The 18,562-nt window shown below is 45.6% G+C and overlaps 1 protein-coding gene across 1 annotated transcript in view; it reads left to right on the top strand.

Moving 5' to 3' along the window:
• Positions 1-18,311, top strand: part of LOC110563318 (scavenger receptor cysteine-rich domain-containing protein SCART1-like) — a 55,410-nt gene extending 37,099 nt beyond the window's left edge. Inside the window, exons 4-13 of the mRNA XM_021660361.2 lie at positions 8,228-8,542; positions 13,533-13,838; positions 13,978-14,295; positions 14,374-14,688; positions 14,766-15,080; positions 15,350-15,415; positions 15,493-15,807; positions 16,062-16,085; positions 16,629-16,766; positions 17,244-18,311. Coding sequence (XP_021516036.1) covers positions 8,228-8,542; positions 13,533-13,838; positions 13,978-14,295; positions 14,374-14,688; positions 14,766-15,080; positions 15,350-15,415; positions 15,493-15,807; positions 16,062-16,085; positions 16,629-16,766; positions 17,244-17,416 — 2,285 coding nt within the window. The 3' untranslated portion in view covers positions 17,417-18,311. The remainder of the gene's footprint in view (positions 1-8,227; positions 8,543-13,532; positions 13,839-13,977; positions 14,296-14,373; positions 14,689-14,765; positions 15,081-15,349; positions 15,416-15,492; positions 15,808-16,061; positions 16,086-16,628; positions 16,767-17,243) is intronic.
• Positions 18,312-18,562: the final 251 nt, after the last annotated feature.

Genomic DNA, 18,562 nt, shown 5'->3' on the forward strand with positions numbered 1-18,562 from the left:
CTTTATTCTTTGTCTCACTGATTGACTTATTTTACTTCCTTAGTTCAGTGCATGTTGCATCAAATGGCAGAATTTCAAGCCTTTTCAGGGACCAGGGCTGTCCCTGACATGGACTCTAGTGCCTGCTCCTCGATCACTTCTCCTGGGTGAGGCGGCCTTGTCAGGCCTCAGAGAAAGAGGATGCAGGCAGTCCCGAAGAGACTTGATAGTCTGTGGCCAGTCGGTAAGGAAGGAGGGCCCCCTCTTTTTGAGGACTAAGGGAGGGGGATGTGGAGAAGAGGGAAGGAACATCCACCACTGCTAGTTCTAGAACTGACGCAGGATGTTCCAACAAGGGGGTTAAGGCTTCTCATCATATTTCCTATAAGCCCACACCTGTTTGTCTATATCCCCCATTTTTATTCATTATTAGCCAGATAGAGCCAAGTAATTGTGGTAATGATACTTGCTTTTTTGCCCAATGCTGGAATGCTAGTGAATTTAGGTATGCCCTGGTTACTCGCATGCCTCGCTGGGTGCCTGTGCCCGTTGATGCCCCTCACGCTATGACTCTCTTCAGACAGAAAAGGGATCTTGGAACTACAGCCACCATTGTTACTGCCATCTCATTGGCGGCTGTTGGAGCTACCATCGGGGCATTAGCCATGAGTCATACTGGGCAGACTGCTCAGACCCTGAATAATCTTTTAGCCAATGTAGCTCATGCCTTAGTTGTACAAAAAGGAATTAATGCTCAACTAAAAGGAAGCTTGATGGTATTCAATCAGAGGATTGACCTCGTGCAGGAGCAAATTGATTAGAATGTAAAATGAATAAAATTTTTAAAAAGCTTAAGTGGGTGTAATGAAATTGTTTTGGTTTGAATTTCCATGATAATTCATGATGTTGAATTAATTTTTAATATTTCTATGTTGGTCATTTGTGGTTCTTTGTGACAAAACGTCTTTGCAGAGCTGCAGGTCTTTACCCATTTTAAGTATTAGATCATATCATTATTAGAAGAATGGATTGCTAATACATTATTTTGTTCTATGGCTTGTCTTTTCTTTCTGCCACCTATTCCCTGGTTATGGAGAGATACGTAACTGGATGCAATTCTGTCTCAAGCTTTACTTAAATTGTAGTTTTGTGAGGTTATTTCTGCTGTCTGTTTCATTTTCCCCATGAGTATTAAATAATTTTCATCATAGGGATCATTCACATCCTTGATTTAATTTACTGCTAGGTATTTTACTTCCTAATCATTGTAATTGGCTTGCTTTGTTCACGTCTTTCTCAGTGTCTTTGTTATTGGTGTATAAACAGATATTGATTTCTGGATATTGATTTTATATTGCGCTACTTTATTGAATTTTCTTCTCAGCTCTAAAGTGCTTTGGTGGAGTGTTTAGGACTTTTATCATAGTAAATCTTGTCTGTACACAAGGATCCATGGCTTCGTCCTTTTCTACCCTGATATCTTTATTTGTTTCTATTTATGTTTTGGTGTAAGCCTCAGTTATACATTTGGCAAGAGGTAAAAATGGGCATCTTTTACTTATTTCTGCTGGTGGAAACGATTTCATCCTTTCCCCATTCAGGATGCTATATGTTGTAAGACTGTCATATAAAATCCTTACTGTGCTGTGTACAATAAGGAATATGTCTATACTTATTTTTTTTTTTGAGATTTTTCCCCCAAGGAGCATTTATTTACATTAGGAAAACTGGTTTTATGTCCCCCTTTAAAATATTTTAAAGTTGGGAGTGGTGGTTTATGCTTTCAATCCCAGCACTCAAGGAGGCAGAGACAGGAGGATCGCTGTGAGTCGAGGCCGGCCTGGTCTACAAAGCGAGTCCAAGACAGCCAAGGCTACACAGAGAAACCCTGTCTTGAAAGGCCAAAAACAAATTATTTAAAAAAGAGTTCGTGTTTAGTAAAATTAGTCTGTCATTATTTGTCTAGGGGTGGGACTCCATGAAAATTTGCTTCTTTAGAGTTAGCATGTCAGTTGATGTTGCCATGTCTCAGGTCTTCTTGATGCAAACATTTCCAAGAGAGGAAGTCACAGAGCAGACTTCTGGGGATTCTGGCTTATGCAGCTGTCTTTCCCCTCTTCCCCAGTTCGCTGAGTTGTGGATGTAGAAGCTGTGCTGCGGACGTAGCTCCTGGGGCTGGACTCCCCACAACCCATTAGTCTTTGCATTGTGTCTAGTTGTGGTTTTCTATAATGGTCTTCATTTTCTGTAGTGTAGCTGTTTGATGACTGGGTGATAGCCACACTTATCTGTGGGTATAAGGATAAGGTTTAGAGTATACTTGAGGTATTATGGGCTAGCAGAGTGGCAGTAGTGGATTCTCTTTTAAGACCCATGACATTGCTAGCCATGAGTGGTTAGCTAGGTTTCTTGTGCTATGTATGATTTCTCTCTTGCTGAGGGATCCTAAGTCCAAAAATCACTGTTATTGACTACCGATCTGTGAGTGCCACCTCTCACACCTTTACAGATATCTTTCCATGCTGGTCATTGCTGTGGTCATACGTGTCACATATGGGTAGAACTATTAATTGCTTCCTTCCCTGAGCAGCTTTTATAGAACTTTCTGGTACTATGGAATCTAGACCACAGGAAAAAGGTTTTCAGTTTAGATCCACCTCAAATAATCCGAGCCCTGCCTCCTAAATATGTAGTGTCTTTAGCCATAGGGGCTTATCTTTAACTTCTGAGAGGCAGTCAAGGGCAACAGCAACTGCCTGTATTGTTTGGGAGTAACTTTAACTATCTTGACCAACTACTTGAAAGGTAATTTTTTTGTACCTGGTACTAAGGTTTTTGTTAGTCTATGGTTCTTGTGGGGAAGCACTGTTAGCTCAAGTGGCATAACTTTAAGATCTCTCTCTCTCCCTCATCTCTCCTTCTTCTGTATTGATCTACTTTTCTTCTCCCCAGTTAGGATCCCTTCCCCCTTTTAGGATTTTTCCTTTCTGTAGGTTTTTTGTGTGTGTGCTTGCCTGATCTGTATTACCTGGATCTGTGTTAGTTGTCTTATTGCTCTAGCTAGAACTTCAAGTACTCTATTGAGAGATATGGAGGGAGTGAGCAGCCCTGTCTTGTCTCTGATTTTAATGTGATTACTTTAAGTTTCTCTCCATCTAATTTGATGATGGCTATTGGCTTTCTGTAATTGTCTTTACTGTGTTTAGGTATGTGCCTTGTATCTCTGATCTCTCCAAGATTTTTAACATGAAAAGGTGTTGGATTTTGTCAAAAGCTTTTTTTAAGCATATAATGAGATGATTATGTGTTTTTTTTAACAGTTTATTTATATGATGGATTACACTGATGAATTTTTTTTATGTTAAATTATCCCTACATCCTTGAGATGAAGCCTGCTTGATTATGGAGAATCATGTTTTTAATGTGTTCTTGGATTCGGTTTGCGAGTATTTTTGAAACAATGTTTATAAAGGAAATTGATCTGAAATTCTCTTTCTTTGTAGAGTCTTTGTGTGGTTTAGGTATCAGGGTGACTGTGGTCTTAGAGAATGAGTTTGGCAATGTTTCTTCTGCTTCTACTTTGTGGAATAGTTTGAGGAGTATTAGTAATAGTTTTTCTTTGAATGTCTGGTAGAATTCTGTGCTGAAACCATCTGGCCCTGACCTATTTTTGGTTGGAAGACTTCTAATGATGGCATCTTGTCTATTTAAAGTATTTACCTGGTCTTGATTTAACGTTGGTAAATGATATCTATGAAAAAATCATCAATTTCATTAAATTTTTCAATTTTGTGGAGTACAGGTTTTTGAACTAAGACCTAATTAATGATTCTTTGGATTTCCTTAGTGTCTGTTGTTATGTCCCTCTTTGCATTTCTGATTTTGTTAATTTGGATACTGTTTCTCTTTCTTTTAGCTGATTTGGCTAAGGGTTTATCTTTTTTTTTTTTTTTCTCAAAGAACCAGCTCTGGGTTTTGTTGATTCTTTGTATTGTTCTCTTTGTTTCTAATTTATTGATCCCAGTCCTGAGTTTGGTTATTTCCTGCCATCGACTCCTCTTGGGTTTGTTTGCTTCTTTTTGCTCTAGAACTTTCAAGTATGCTGTTAAGTTGCTAGTATTAGAATTCTCCAGTTTCTTTATGAAGGCACATGAAACAAACAATATAAAGACATAAAATGAAAATCATTGCATATTCCTCTTCTTCAAAACAAATGCATATAACTACATGGTGTACATTTATTGAGAACTTTCTTTGCAGAAAAGCAGACAGAAGCTCACAGGACAATTCATCAGGGTGTGTTGTGTAATCCCCTGAAATTCAATTGTTCATAATAGTTCATTAATAAGTGCCATACTTGAAATGGTGGCACAATGGTTGCTCCTTATACCAGCATCACAGTATAGAATTTCTTATGTGGCTACCTTGTTGGCACACGTATTTCATTACTGAGTCATGCATCTCTGATGGCTGTGCACAGGAGAGTATGTCTTCAAATCTGGGGCTGAAATTGCTAAGTCTGTCTATTCATGATATACTGATCTTGGAAGAACTCGTATGTTCAGACAGGATTTCTGTTTGGGGGCAGAGAAAGATTCTTGCTGTCTTGCCTGGTTTGGGGCTTAGTGGCTGCAGCTACTGGGATCTTGTTAGGTGAAAGATCTTTGACCTTTTCATATCTGGAGTTGCACTGGGCATTGGTGGATGAAAGCCCCAGGCTGCTGGTGCTGTCTGGGTTCTGGCACAGTGGGTGAGTTCCTGCTCTGAGTAACAAATGACAGTTCTGATGTGGGGGAGGCCCTCGGGGTACTTATGGTCTCTGGGCCCAGAACAGTATCACTCTGAGTTAGAGTCCAACTTCTGCAAGGAGGCAGAAACAGGTGTCTCCTCTAAGATGATACTCCTGGAGAGCTACAGCTGCAGTGGGACCTGGCATAGCACTGGCCTGTCTCAGGCTATGTCCCTTGTTGCTGTTCCATTGGACCTTCCATCTGGTTAGTACGTACAACTGTCAGCAGGTTCCGAGTATCAGGGATACAGGTACAGAGAACATTAGTACTGTGTTCAGTGACGGCACAGTGCTGGTGACACCCGGTGGCTCATTTCTGCTAAATTATGTTCCATCAACACAACTGTAGCTTTTTCTATGTGTATGTGTGCACAGTACACATTCATGTATATATGCATGTTTGTATGTGCATGAGTGGTGTGTGTGTGTGTGTGTGTGTGTGTGTGTGTGTGTGTAGGCTAGAAGTCAAATTAGGCATCTTCCTCAATAGCTCTCTATCTTATTTTGGTGACAAGGTCCCTCATTGAACTTGGAGCTGAGTGATTGGGGAGCCAGTAGCCCCCTGGGGAATAGTTCTGCCTTCACTCCCCTAGCACTGAGATTATAGGCATAAATCATTATGACTGACATTTTAAGTAGGTGCCAGGGATCTGAACTTGGGTACAGCAAACACTTTATTCACTAAACTCTCTCCCTGTTCAACACAGCCATTTTAGTGCTATCATGATGCACAGTACTAATGGTAGAGAATTTGTGAAAACAGGGGTTTGGATTTTTCAATGAGAACAAGATTCCTAACTGCTACACCTATGCCAGTGTCGCCATAGTAGCATATGCTACAGGGCGGGGGATACGCTTTCTTCGGAAATTCGCCCCCTGGAAGGTCCCTGGCAGACTCATCCCACTTGGAAAAGAGACATATTCTGAGATTTCTATACTTTTTCAGTTGTGGCTCTGGGGCTGGAATAATGAATTCTTTGATCTTTCTCTGTGACTCCTGAAACAGCACAACTAATTTTATAAAGAAATTTATTACTAGTAGATTATGAAAGGCTTTAATAAAAATAAAATGTAAAAGGAATAAGTTTAAGAAAAGTAATGAATTAGATTTAGTATTAATAGGCATTATAAGAATAGTGAAAAAATAATAGGCTCCTTCTTAAGAAAAAAATAACATAAGAAGTACAGCTGGCACGAGTTTCCCCCTCCCTTCAGCGCCTTGTTCCTAGGGAAGATCATAAATCTTTAGCAGGACATAAGGGAGGATGGTTGACAAAGGTGTGTTTAGACTTTGGCAGGTACTCGACTTGGCTCGGAGGACTATTACAGCTCCTGACTTTCCTCTTCACTAGTCAGTGATAATGGAACCACAGTTTGAGGTTTTTGTTTCTTGTTTGCGTTGATCAGAAAGTTTCTAGGCAAAGATTTCTTGTGGGCACTGCCCTATGTTAAAACATAAACTTTGTATCCTTGATAAAAGTCTGAATGTTTTGGAAAGCATGCCAATTTTAAGGTGCTTCCTTGTGAGATCACTATAAAAATACTAGCTTGACTTCAGTAAAGTAGCAACAGAGTCAAAACCATCAAGGTGTCTCTGTCTGTCAATTCTTCGCTGAAACCATGTCTTCCTGTCCAAAGCCTTGTTCTCCCGAGGACGACAGGAGCCCGACTGGGCAGGTCCGTGACACCTAACCACTGAGCATTCTTAATGAAATTCTCAGAATCTCTCCTGCCCCAATACTGTGCCTTGACCTTGAAGAACCAGATTGAAATGACTCCCTGAGTCACCTACCTGTATGTTACAAACCAGTATGAGGGCCACCTTCAAGTAGAGTATGATGGGCAGTATGGTCTTTTATGTGGGAAACAGTGGGGCCTGCGGGAGGTGTCAGTGACTTGAAGACAGTTATGCCTTCCAGAATATTCTGAGGCCTGATGAGATGGAGACCTCTTGGCTGTATGGTGCCAGTGCCTAGAGTCTAGAAGCCAGTTTCTGGGAGTCCTCCCTAGGGCCTGACAAATGGAACCCCTTTCTTTGTCTTGGCACTGAGATCACTGAGGCAAATGTTCTTGTGTTGGGGAGAAGTCTGGCTGGGATTATTCATCTCATCCCCGCTGGAAGCCCTTGGTGAGAGACCAGGTGGAGGATTTCCTTCTGTGTCTAGAAGAAGCCACACTCTCACTCTCATCCTCACTGGACCCATTCTTAGTATCTCTTCACAGGGTCCCTTAGTTTATAAAGTCTGCCACCGAGCTCTGCATACATCTCGTTGTTGTTATCAGATAGCTTTGGGGGACACCTTGGGGTTTCCATGCTGTCACTCTTTGCAGTGCTTACCAGTTGTCAGGGGGAATCAACCAAATGGGAGCTTGAGCCAGTATCCGGACCCAGGTTTCCCAGACCATTGCTCTCCCTGCTCAGACCAAGGCATCCCCAGTACTAGGAGGATGACAGTATTTCTTCTCTGGCTCCGGGATATAGAGAGAGCAGTGATGATGCCAGGAGCTCTGTACGTATTTCATCTGGCTGGAGAAGTTGGTAGCCTACCTTGGGCATGTGCTTGAGCCAGAGGCTGTCAGAATTTGTCTTGCATCCTGTGTCATCAGATGGTACCTGTCTGGGTGGTTGGAAGGGTCAGTCCCTGTTCTCAGTCTCCAGATACAAGATTTACACATGGCTCAGTTCTGAACGGTGACTTGAATAAGGAGGAGGCAAATGTTCTGTGCAAACTGAGCGTGGCACTGCTCTGTAATGTTCCAGGGCCCACCATGACACGGGCACCTGGAAGGCAGAAACAGAAGTTCCTGTGCTGCTGGAGAACAAAATCTGACACTATGCAGGGCAAGGTCAATGTGAACCTCCCCAAAGCTGTGTTACCTTCCAACCAATACGCAGGTGTTGTTCAGAGGCAGGAGTGCCCCACCCTGAGCATTTTAGTCTCAATGCTGGAGATCTTGAGATGAAGAAAGGAGATCTAGCGATTTGCCTCCCAACATAGAGTCAATAGAACTCTCTCCCCTTGCAGTGAGGTTGACCCCACTGCGACGGGGTGGGCCTGGGGTGTCTTTAGATAGGGTCATTGCACTGGTTGCTTTGCTCATAGCTCTGTCCTCTGGGGTTAAGGAGCTGTTGGGACAGTGCCCTTTTGCCTTGCCTATGATGGCGTGGGCGCTCACGTTTCTCTAGAAGCAAGAATACTAGGAGAATATTTATGGTCAGAATCTGTGTGGGTTCCAAGACTCAAGTGAGGTGTGAGGGGAAGCTTCAGAGTCCTTGGTCTGTAAATCTCAGAACCTGCCTTGTGGGCCGTTGTGCCTAGATCAAGGAAGGTTGCCCCTGTTCTCCTATACCGCCATTCCTCACTGGGAGACTGGGCGGCAGCAATCAGCTCATTTCACTGCAGTGGCCTGCATGAAGCCTGGCCTGACCCCAGTCACTCACCCAGTGTCTGTCCTCAGGTCATGTGGAGGCCCGGCTGCTAGGTGGCGCACACCCCTGTGAAGGACGCCTGGAGGTTCTTCGAGGACTCACCTGGGGCACTGTCTGCCACGATGACCTGGACCTGTCCACGGCCCACGTGGTTTGTCGGGAGCTGGGGTGTGGCACTGCTGTATCCATACACGGGAGTTCCCACTTTGGCCATGGATCAGGGCTGGTGTGGACAGAGGCCTTTAACTGTGTGGGCAATGAATCACTGCTGTTCCATTGTCTGAGGGTGCCTGGACATCAGTGTGGCCATGATCAAGATGCTGCCCTCACCTGCTCAGGGGAAAGTGAGTAGAGTCCCAGTCTAGAAAGGTGTGGGTGGTCTTAGCAGAATCAGCAGTCTGAGCTGTGGGCTGTGATGAGCAAGGATGGACAGCTCTGGGGTGCTCAGGACCTGTGTTCCAGAAGTTCCATGACCTCTTTTTGATGTTTGCTTTCCTTTTCTGCCTTTGAGGAAATGACTTCTCAGCTCTACCAAAGATTTTAGAATAGGAGGCTGGACATTTTTTTTGGGGGGAGGGAATGTAATATTGATGGTTTGGAATATTCTTCATGGCAGACCTCATTAGCACGTGCTTTACAGTCCCACCATGAACACTGTTTCCACTTGTGATGAGATTATTTTCTCTACATAGTTCTACTTCACTTCATTCCAACCAGTCTTCTGCCTTGTGCTTTGCTTTGGTGTCACATCTAAAGCTTGACTGTGCAAGTCCAAAGCCCTGCAGCATCACCTCCTGCTTCCTGTTAAGGCTGTTGTCCTTCAGCACATGTCCAGGGTCCTGATGTGTGGAGAACTGGCTCCGTGTAACTCATGTGGATGTCCTGTTTCCCCAGCCCTTTGTCTGAGACATCATTCTTCCTACATGAGTAGCCGCTGCCCCTTTTCAAAAACTTTAGACCATGAGGGTGTGAGATGATTTCTGCACCTTCTGTTTGTTTCCATTGATCTCAGTGTCTAGCCTCATGTCACATCACACCACAGTGCTTTGGTTCATGTTGCTTTGCTGTAAGTTTTGAAATGAGGAAGTGTGTGTCTAGCTGCTTATATGGCTGTGGGTTTTGGGGAATCTTCTTTCTATGCGGGTTGATGCCCCAGGTCCCACCTCTGAGAAAAAGGTATCGGACGGGTGTGATGCTCTTTGGGTGGATGACACCTAAATGAACATCTGTACAAAGTCCCAATTTATTTCTAATATCAGAGATCAGACCTCTACTCTTGCCTGATGCGTCTAAAACAAAAAGGGGGAACTGTAGAGAGCTGCGGAATGCTATGCCTTAAAGATGGAGCTGGTTTCCGCCTTCTACCTTCCCGATGGTGAGTGCTCTCTGTCATGAACAATTCCACATTTGGCTAAGGCTGAGGATCTGGCTTGCTTCCATGTATGTGGACCTATCTGCATTGCCCCCATGGCACGCCTGGGTTGGCTACCCAGAGGCTATTTAAGCTGTGGGCTGGCTTTCCCCGGGGTCCAAGGATTGTTCAATGTTCCTGAATAAACTGCATTAAAAAAAAAAAAAAAGAATTCTAGGAAATACAGTCTAACTTTCCAAGCACCTGCTTGGGCTCTGATAGGAAAGGCATTGCGTCTGTAGAATGCTTTGGGTGGAGCCATCATCTTCTAAGACTATGTGCTCAGCCCTTAATATGAGGCCTGTTTCCTTCTCTGTAGATCTTGTGCAATTTCTCCTTCAAGAAGTGTATTCTGTAAAATACTTCCAGCATTTAATTAACATGTACTGAGTGTCTGTATGTAAGGGGTATGTAAGTATGACATGATAATATATGTTATAGTGTGCACTGGTCAGGTCAGATACTGGTGTGTCTGTCACCTCAGACACAACTTCTTTGTTGAGAACATTCAGCATTTTATCCATTAGCTGTTTTGAAATGTTCCACAAGTTCTGGTCAACCATGTTAAAGAACATGGTAAATCCAGCTGTTCCCTGACACCCTTAACCATTCTCTCTCATTTCCCTAAGCCTCCCTTCTCGGCTCTGGTAACTAGAACATGATTCTGTCCTGCTGTTCTATCAGCTACCCATGTCTTCTTCATATGGATGAGAACATGTCACCCATTGGCTGACTTATTTTCTTTAATGTCTTCTTTTCCATGCATATTGCTTCATATGGCAGAATTCAGCCTTCCCTTGGATGAGTTACCTGTCATTTTGTACATAGAGACCACGTGCCTTTATCAAGTCATTCTTTAAGGAATACCTCGGTTGACCCCATGTCCAATTGGGAATAGTGCTGAAATAAACACACAGGGGTTAGATGCCCGGTAGTAGGGTTGCTGTGGTCATTCTAGTCCTGGTTTTCTTAGGTAGCCCCACATTGTTTTCTGTGCAGCTTACTATTTCTCATCCTCATAAACACCTGAAACTTCTCTTCTTTCCTCATACTAAACCTTATTTGCTTTTTCTTTCATGTTCTTAGTCATAATCACCCTGAGTTAGGTGGATCTCACTGTTGTGTTAACTTTCCCTGAGGAAGTGGCAACAAATGCCCATTTATCCCAGAGAGGACACCATCAAGTCAAAGTATGGTTCCTCTAAAATTCAAAAGTGTTTTGGATCCCTTTTCCCTAGCTGGGCTGCCTTTTCTGGGCTCAATGGGAAGGGATGCATTTAGCCCTGCTGGAGCTTAAGGTACCTCTTGAGGACCTCCTTTTCTCTGAGAAGAAGGCAAGGGGTAAAAGGGGGAAGCATCATGAGGATGGGACTGGGAAGAGAGGAGGGAGGGGGCTGAGATCAAGCTGATTAATCAAGTGATTAAATAAATAAAAAATTCAAAGGAGTAGGAATGGATTGGGATGAAATAGAAGCTGCATCTTAGAGTCCATTCTCAGCTAACATTCTACTGCTTATGCACTCTAGCGTCTCCTAAGGTCATTTGCAGCTGGGAGGAGGAGGGCAGGTAGGAGTAAGCAATGGACTCCTCAGTTAGAGTCTTATGACCCTTTCATTTACTAGGAAGAATGAATAGATCCATTTCTGTTAATATGGACCTGGTTACCACTGTATGGTTCTGCTCATAGCTACTGCTATGGCTACTGGATCATCTTAGTCTCCACTTCTAGATGGCATCATATTATGCCTAGAGTAAAAACACTTCATACAACATGACACCCATTTCCTTAGGCTTTTGAATTCTTTATTTCTTTCTTTTGTTTTCCAATATTCTCTGAACTTTGGAAGAGGGGATATGTCCAGAATTTTTATCCCATAATTTGAGATGCTGTGATTTTATTTTCCTCTTATCATTCTTTTTAGATCTTAAAAAGATTTATAGCCAGATGTAGCCATGTGCACTTAATTTTTCTCCATTATTTCATTTTAATATTTGTGTTTTTTACTATATTTTGTAATATTTGTTTCACTTACCCATAAAAGTTGTGCTTCACCGAGTGATGTTTCATCATTGCATGACTTTTCCCAAGACCACTTATAGTCTTGCTTTTGTTTCTGAGCATCTTCACGGGATTTATGAGAAATCACAGTTAATCTTACTGTGACTCTCTAGAATGTTACAAGTCACTATTTTGTTGCTGGCTTCAGGATGCTAGGATTTTTAACAGCCTGATTATAATATATCTCTTTCTTCTTTGTGTTTTATTTAAAGGTTTCAATGTGCAATATTTGGCCTTGATTATTTATTGAAAATAGATCCTTCTCTCATATAATACATTCCAACCACAGTTAGTTAAACCTTCCTTCACTTCTCTCAGCTCCCCCCACCTTCCCTTTCCCCCAGATCGTCTCAAGAGCAGGCCTCCATGAGAAGACAGCCAAATTATATCTTTCTTGTTTAGTATGAAGGCTTGATGTCAGTATATGTTATAGAACAGCTAAATCAAGCTGATTAGCTCCTACATCACCTCACATGATTAACACCTGTTTGTGGGGAGAAGGAACCATTACCATGTGCTTTCTCCCATCAGTTTTCATGGGTGGAAGACATTGTTACTAACTACAGTCACATGTTGTACAATAATAGACTTGTGCTTCCTCTCCCTGTGTAATTGAGGTTTTTAGTCTTTTGACCAACCCCTCTCTAATCATTCCTAGTACTCTCTTTCAGAACCAGAGCCCTTGGTAACCACAATTCTACCTAGATTCTGTGAACTTGATGTTTCTTATGCCACCTGTAAGTGTGGTGATGTGGCAACTATCATTCTATCCCTGGCCTGTCACCTAACATAATGTGTTCCACATTAACCCATGCTGGTGGACATGACAGGCTTTCCTGCACTGATGGGTAAGTAACACTGCAGTCATGTGCAGACCGCAGCTTCTCTATTACCTGGGAGAGGTTTCTTTGACTCTTGGGAGCAACGCTGTTTTAACTCAGGCATTTTTTTTTTTTTTAATTTTACTGGGATTTACTTAAGGATTGTTTCTAGCTCTTTCTTTTACAGGATGTTCTTCACAGTTACATTGGTTCGTTTAGGGGTGCTCCAGAGGTCTCCAGAGCACTGTTCATTTGGCTCCATAGCACTCCATAGCATCAATGGGTTTATCTTCATGATCCTTGGTTCTTCTGTTCTGCCTACACCTACCCTTTAACCCCTGTAGTCATTGCTTTAGATTTAGATTTTTTTAAAGTTGCTTCATCATTTCTGTCAGTTTGTTGAGATTCACTTCTCTCAGCTTCCCCCCACCTTCCCTTTCCTCCAGATCTCCCCAGAGACATTGTCCATCGTCCTTATGTTTCTTAGTTCTTATGGTTTCCATTACCTCTGAATAGACTGAAGACATCAAGAATAGGATTGTAGAGACCCTTTTTGTGTGGTATGTGACTTTCGTAATTTCTTTCCATAGGTAAGTGGTTATTGAGGTAACACTTTAGTGACAGGAAAGAAAAACCCTATTCTTATTTTTTAGATTTATTCTATGTTGCATTCCATTCACTGGAATCCAGGACACTTAATTGCCTAGTGTTTACACCTGCTTATGTGTAGCCAATATTGAAGGCTTGTGTCTCACTAGAGATGCTCCATATCCAGTTCCAAGAAATTTGATGTTTCCAGTTTTCCCAGCATGATACTAGGTGTGGGGTGGGAGGGTTTGGGGAGAAAGGGATAGAGTTATACAAGGTCAGGGCACTAGAGCTGCCTAGCCTCGCTTTCAACACTTACACGCTGCAAAGGCATTGTCCTGCTTTGTCTTTGTGTTCCTAGCTCGCCTATGTCCTGTATATAAGGAACCCACACTGTGTGTGAGGGTCTGTAGCTCTGATTTGTGGAGGTGGCACTGATTCCAACTCTCCCTTAGAATTCCGATTGGTCAACGGCAGCAGCAGCTGTGAGGGCCGCGTGGAGCTTTGGGTAAAGGAGGCGTGGCAGCCCCTTTGTGCTGCTCATTGGGACTTAGCAGATGCCACGGTGCTCTGCCACCAGCTCAACTGTGGCTACGCGGTGGCCACACCCCCAGGAGGTCACTTTGGAAATGTGGAAGCTCCCATCTGGACAGATGTGTTTCACTGTGTGGGGACAGAGCCCCACTTGCTGAGCTGCCCAGCAAGCACCTTAGGGGCCCAGGCATGCACCCCAGGAAATTCAGCCTCGGCTGTCTGCTCAGGTATGTACAGGCAGCCCTGAGGACTGGAAAGGAGAAGGTAAACAGGTCTGGTGGACAGAGGTGTGAGAGGTTTGAAAGGGTGAGAGTAAGTGGGGATGTCTGTGGTGGTCCTTTGCCCTTCAGAGTTTCTCCCTCTCAGGTCCCCAAGATGCCCTGCGGCTGAGGGATGGGCAGAGCCACTGTGATGGCCGAGTGGAGGTCTTCCTGGATGGCGTGTGGGGGCGAGTGTTGGACAATGCCTGGGACCTGCACGACGCTGCTGTGGTGTGCAGGCAGCTCCGGTGCGGAGAGGCCCAGCGAGCCTACGACGCTCCAGCGCCGGGCCACAAGACCATCCCTGTGGGCCTGAGCAAGGTGCACTGCTTGGGCTCCGAGACCAACCTGACCCAATGCAACGTGTCAGTGTCTGTGCTGGTGCAAGCAGGGACATTGCGGGACGCAGGCGTGGTGTGCTCGGGTGAGTGTGAGTGCGGGGCATCCACTTCCCCCGCCCTGTTCGTGTAGTCCGGTGTGCCCTGACTGGCTCTCTCCGCAGGGAGCTTGCACGTGCGTTTGGCAGCGGGTAAGAGCCGCTGTGCTGGTCGCGTCGAAGTGTTCTATCAGGGCACATGGGGCACCGTATGTGATGATGCCTGGGACCTGCAGGACGCCCATGTGGTCTGTAGGCAGCTGGGCTGTGGCCATGCCCTCAGTGCCCCTGGGGGTGCCCATTTCGGAGCAGGAACTGGACGCATCTGGATGGATGAATTGGGCTGCCTGGGTGAGGAGGCTGCTCTATGGGCGTGCCAGTCAGGAGGCTGGGGACAACACGACTGTGGGCACAAGGAGGACGCGGGCGTGATCTGTTCAGGTGGGTGCCACAGGTCGTGCTTGACATATCCAGCCTTCCCTAGTTCTGCCTGGCTGACTGGCTCCCTGTGTCTGCAGAATTCACTGATGTGAGGTTGCAGGAACACAGCCAGCCGTGCGCAGGACGCCTGGAAGTTTTCTACAATGGGACCTGGGGTGGTGTCTGCCAGTCCTTGAGTGCGGCCTCCTTGAGAGTTCTGTGTGGACAGCTGGGCTGTGGGTCCCAAGGGCAGCTGCTGGCCAGGCCAAGGAGCTCCTCCACGCTGGATACTGTCTGGTTGAAGTCTATTCAGTGCAGGGACAAGCATGACAGGTCCCTGTGGCAATGCCCCTCGGCACCCTGGAACAGACATTCTTGCCTCAGTGGAGAGGAAGCTTGGCTGGTGTGTGCAGGTGAGCTGTGCTGTGGATTTCTGAGGGATGCCACTGACACTCTGGGCTGGGTGTGGCTCATTTGGAGCCATCCCAGATTCCACTTGCTGCTTCCTACTTCTTTTAAAGATGGTTCACAGGGGAAAGAGTGTGTGAAATTCTCAGGCTTTGTAGATATCCTTTGAAGCCTAGAGACTCTCTTCCTCTAGTTATGGGGAGACAGAAAGTGCACGGGGAAGAAAGTACCTCTGAGCTTATGACAGTCGTATGATCTTTAACTTTCCACACAGAAAAGTCAGAAGTGTCTCAGGACATGGAGAAGATTCCCAACTGCTCGTCAACCCTTAGCTGCCCAGGTAACTCTCTCTCCATAAGCCTCCCAAGAACCTTTCCGCCGGAGAGCATCATGCATTGACTGTGGACCCCTTTCCAGAGGAAGGTGCACTTCATGTGTCCGGGGGTGAGGACGGCTGCTCTGGACGAGTGGAGCTCTGGCACGGAGGTTCATGGGGCACAGTCTGCGATGACTCCTGGGACTTGGCAGATGCAGAAGTTGTGTGCCGGCAGCTAGGCTGTGGCCCAGCCATAGCTGCCTTGCAGAATGCTGCCTTTGGCGCTGGTTCAGGGCCCATATGGCTGGATGAAGTGGGATGCCGGGGCAGCGAGACATCTCTGGGAGCCTGCCAGGCCGAACCATGGGGATATGGAGACTGTTCTCACAAGGAGGACGCTGGTGTGCGCTGCCTAGGTGAGTGAGGTAGCAAGCAGTGGTGGGAAGAGAATGCCAGATCGATCTTTTGGGGGGGGGCTATTTTTATCCTTGTTCTGCTCAGGACCCTTGTTCTTAAGCACAGGACCTCAACATTCAGGGTCCCATTGGTGATCAGGGGCAGGCTGCCACCTCAGCCCTGTATAGCTCTAGCTGACCTAGTGGCTGCCACCCACAGAGTATGGACCCACCTGTACTGTCGAGGGTAGTTGACGCTTCCGTTTCTTTTGAAGGTATCCCTGGGACCACGGCATCAGGTAAGTGGCTCTGCGTCAACCCTTCTCTCCTCTTCGCCATCATTACCGAGACAGTTGGCAGGGGCACTGTTTTCTGACCTTTCTTGAGAACCTCTGAGACCACATGCCATGGGCACACCCTCTGTGACTGCTTAGCTCTACTGTGCCTGCAGGATGGGAAAACATAGGGGACCAAATTGCCATTCATAAGCAGCTGCTTCTGGAAGCCTTCAGCTTGGGGATTATGCGATTTTGCCCGAGTATGCTGTATCCTATTGGATAGCATGTTCAGACCAGAGTAGACAGAAAATAGTGAGGGCAACCACATGGACTTTCTCCCTCCTCCAACCTGGGCCCAAGCACTTGGGCTCTCTTTCCTAGGGCACCTTGGCCTGCAAACACAGCTCATCTCATGTGACCAGCCACCTGTCAATGTAACACTAATGCCAAGCTGTCCTGGGTTGTTCATGGGAAGGCTGATGCCATTCAGGCCCAGTGTCAGCCTGTCCTGGGAAGCCCAGGTACATAGTAGGTACATTCTCTACCTGTTTCTGTGCTCTACAGGCAGTGCTCTCGCTCCCCCACCTGTTCCTGAGGTTTGGACCCTGCCTGAGATCGCCTGCCTGGTCCTTGGCTGCCTGCTGGGCATAGTCTTTCTGCTCCTGGTTGTTCAGTGGTGTCACAGCAGAGCCATCAGCGTGGGTAAGGAACATACTGGTTATGGGTCACACAGGTGGCGGAACAGGAGTCTTGGAGCTCTGTGAGACTCCAGCCACCGAAAGTCCTCCCTGCTCTAAGAACTCTCTTGAATGCTGACAGACCTCCATGATAGTCAATGCTGGGTTGGTATCTGGAGATCCCCGAGTTATGATGATCGGGAGGAGCCTGGGTGGTCTACTCTGCTGGGGCATTCTGTAGACAGAGGGCTCTATTGTGTCTCCCACCATCACTTGTGCTTTCCTGAAGTGAGATCTTTCAGAGATGAGGTGTGAACCTAAAACCCACAAAGCCTACACCAGTCCTTTGAGCACTGTGTCCTAAGCAGTGGGAGTCCCAGTGACAGCTTCTGTGGTCAGGGGATTTTCCCTGTTTGTGCATCCTCAGCATGCACGAGAGCCATAGGAACCAGAGAGGGTGGCTGAGCCTTTAGCTGTGTGTGTTCTGGTGTGATCTCTGCAGGCTCCAGAGCAACGGGGCAGCTGCCCTCAGAGGCTGTCTATGAATACATTGAAACAGTTTCTATGGATGAGAGAGTGGAGGAGCCAGAAGCATCCCAGAATCCCACACAGGACGAGGATTATGATGATGCAGAAGAGCCCAAGGACAGCCCTGAGGAGGCCAGGCACTGTTGAGCCTGACTGGTGTGTACCTCTGTTCCTTGAGGTCTGGTGCATCTTTTCTGCTGTTCTGCTCTCATAAAAAGCTTCTGGTGTGGTCAATGCTAGAATTTAAAGGATCTGAGATCTACTCCTCTGAGTCATGGACCCTCACTTCTGTCTTGGTTTAGATTGCTGTCATTACAAGGATGGTCTTCAGAGCCTTCTGCTGAGTAGATGTGTAATCAGACTGGACGTGGCTCTTCTGAAGGTCCTTTCTGAGTTGTGCACAATGTCCTTTCAGCACCTGCTTCCTGATGTCTGTTGGAGAGATCCTGATGGGCTGGGGAGTGTAGATTTGATGTTCAAATCAATTTCACTGTCACACAATTCATTATCTCCAGTCATAGTCCACCCAGGTGTGGCTGTGTTCTACAGCAGAGAATTGGGACCCAAAGATGGTTGGTACTTAGGATTCTTGATGACACAAATGGGTGTCTCTCTCTTTAAATAGAGATGGGGCCTTTTTCTGCCTGAATGTCGATGTTGATGCTGAAGCTGAAATGGAAGACTGGTGACCCCTGTCTCAGCACCAAATGACCTTGCCCTGGTGTTGAGGTCATATATCTGTCCAGCATATAATCTAAAGAGACTATAGTCTTTCCTGTCCCCACTTACCAAACTGATGCCATTAAACTTCTTTAAACTTATAATTATTTGTCAATCCTCCCTAGAACTGTTATCACATTCAGCCATAAAACTTGTTCTTTCCTGAGCCTCAGTCACCGTCTGACCTTGGGCTTCACTCATGTGATCAGACTTTATGTGCTTCCCACCTCTCCTTTTATTACAGTTTGTGTGAGAGACAACTGTCCTCCTGATAGCATAGATAGCAATCTTCCTGTCACTGCAGGCATGACATGCTTGACGTGCCTCCAGCATATGCTGGATGGAATATTCATGCTGTAACCAAAGTCTTTATGTACACATTTTCATAGATAATGTCTTAGTCAGTGTTCTATTGCTATGAAGAGATACCACGAGAAAAACAGCTCTTATAAAAAAGAAAGCATTTAAGTGGGACTTGCTTATAGTTTCAGAGGTTTAGTCCATTATTGTCATGGTGGGAAGCAGGTAGGGAGACGTGGTGCTGGAGTGGTAGCTGAGAGTTATGCAATCCTG

The sequence above is a fragment of the Meriones unguiculatus genome, chromosome 1 (assembly GCF_030254825.1).
Source record: "Meriones unguiculatus strain TT.TT164.6M chromosome 1, Bangor_MerUng_6.1, whole genome shotgun sequence".
Classification (NCBI taxonomy): Eukaryota; Metazoa; Chordata; class Mammalia; order Rodentia; family Muridae; genus Meriones; species Meriones unguiculatus.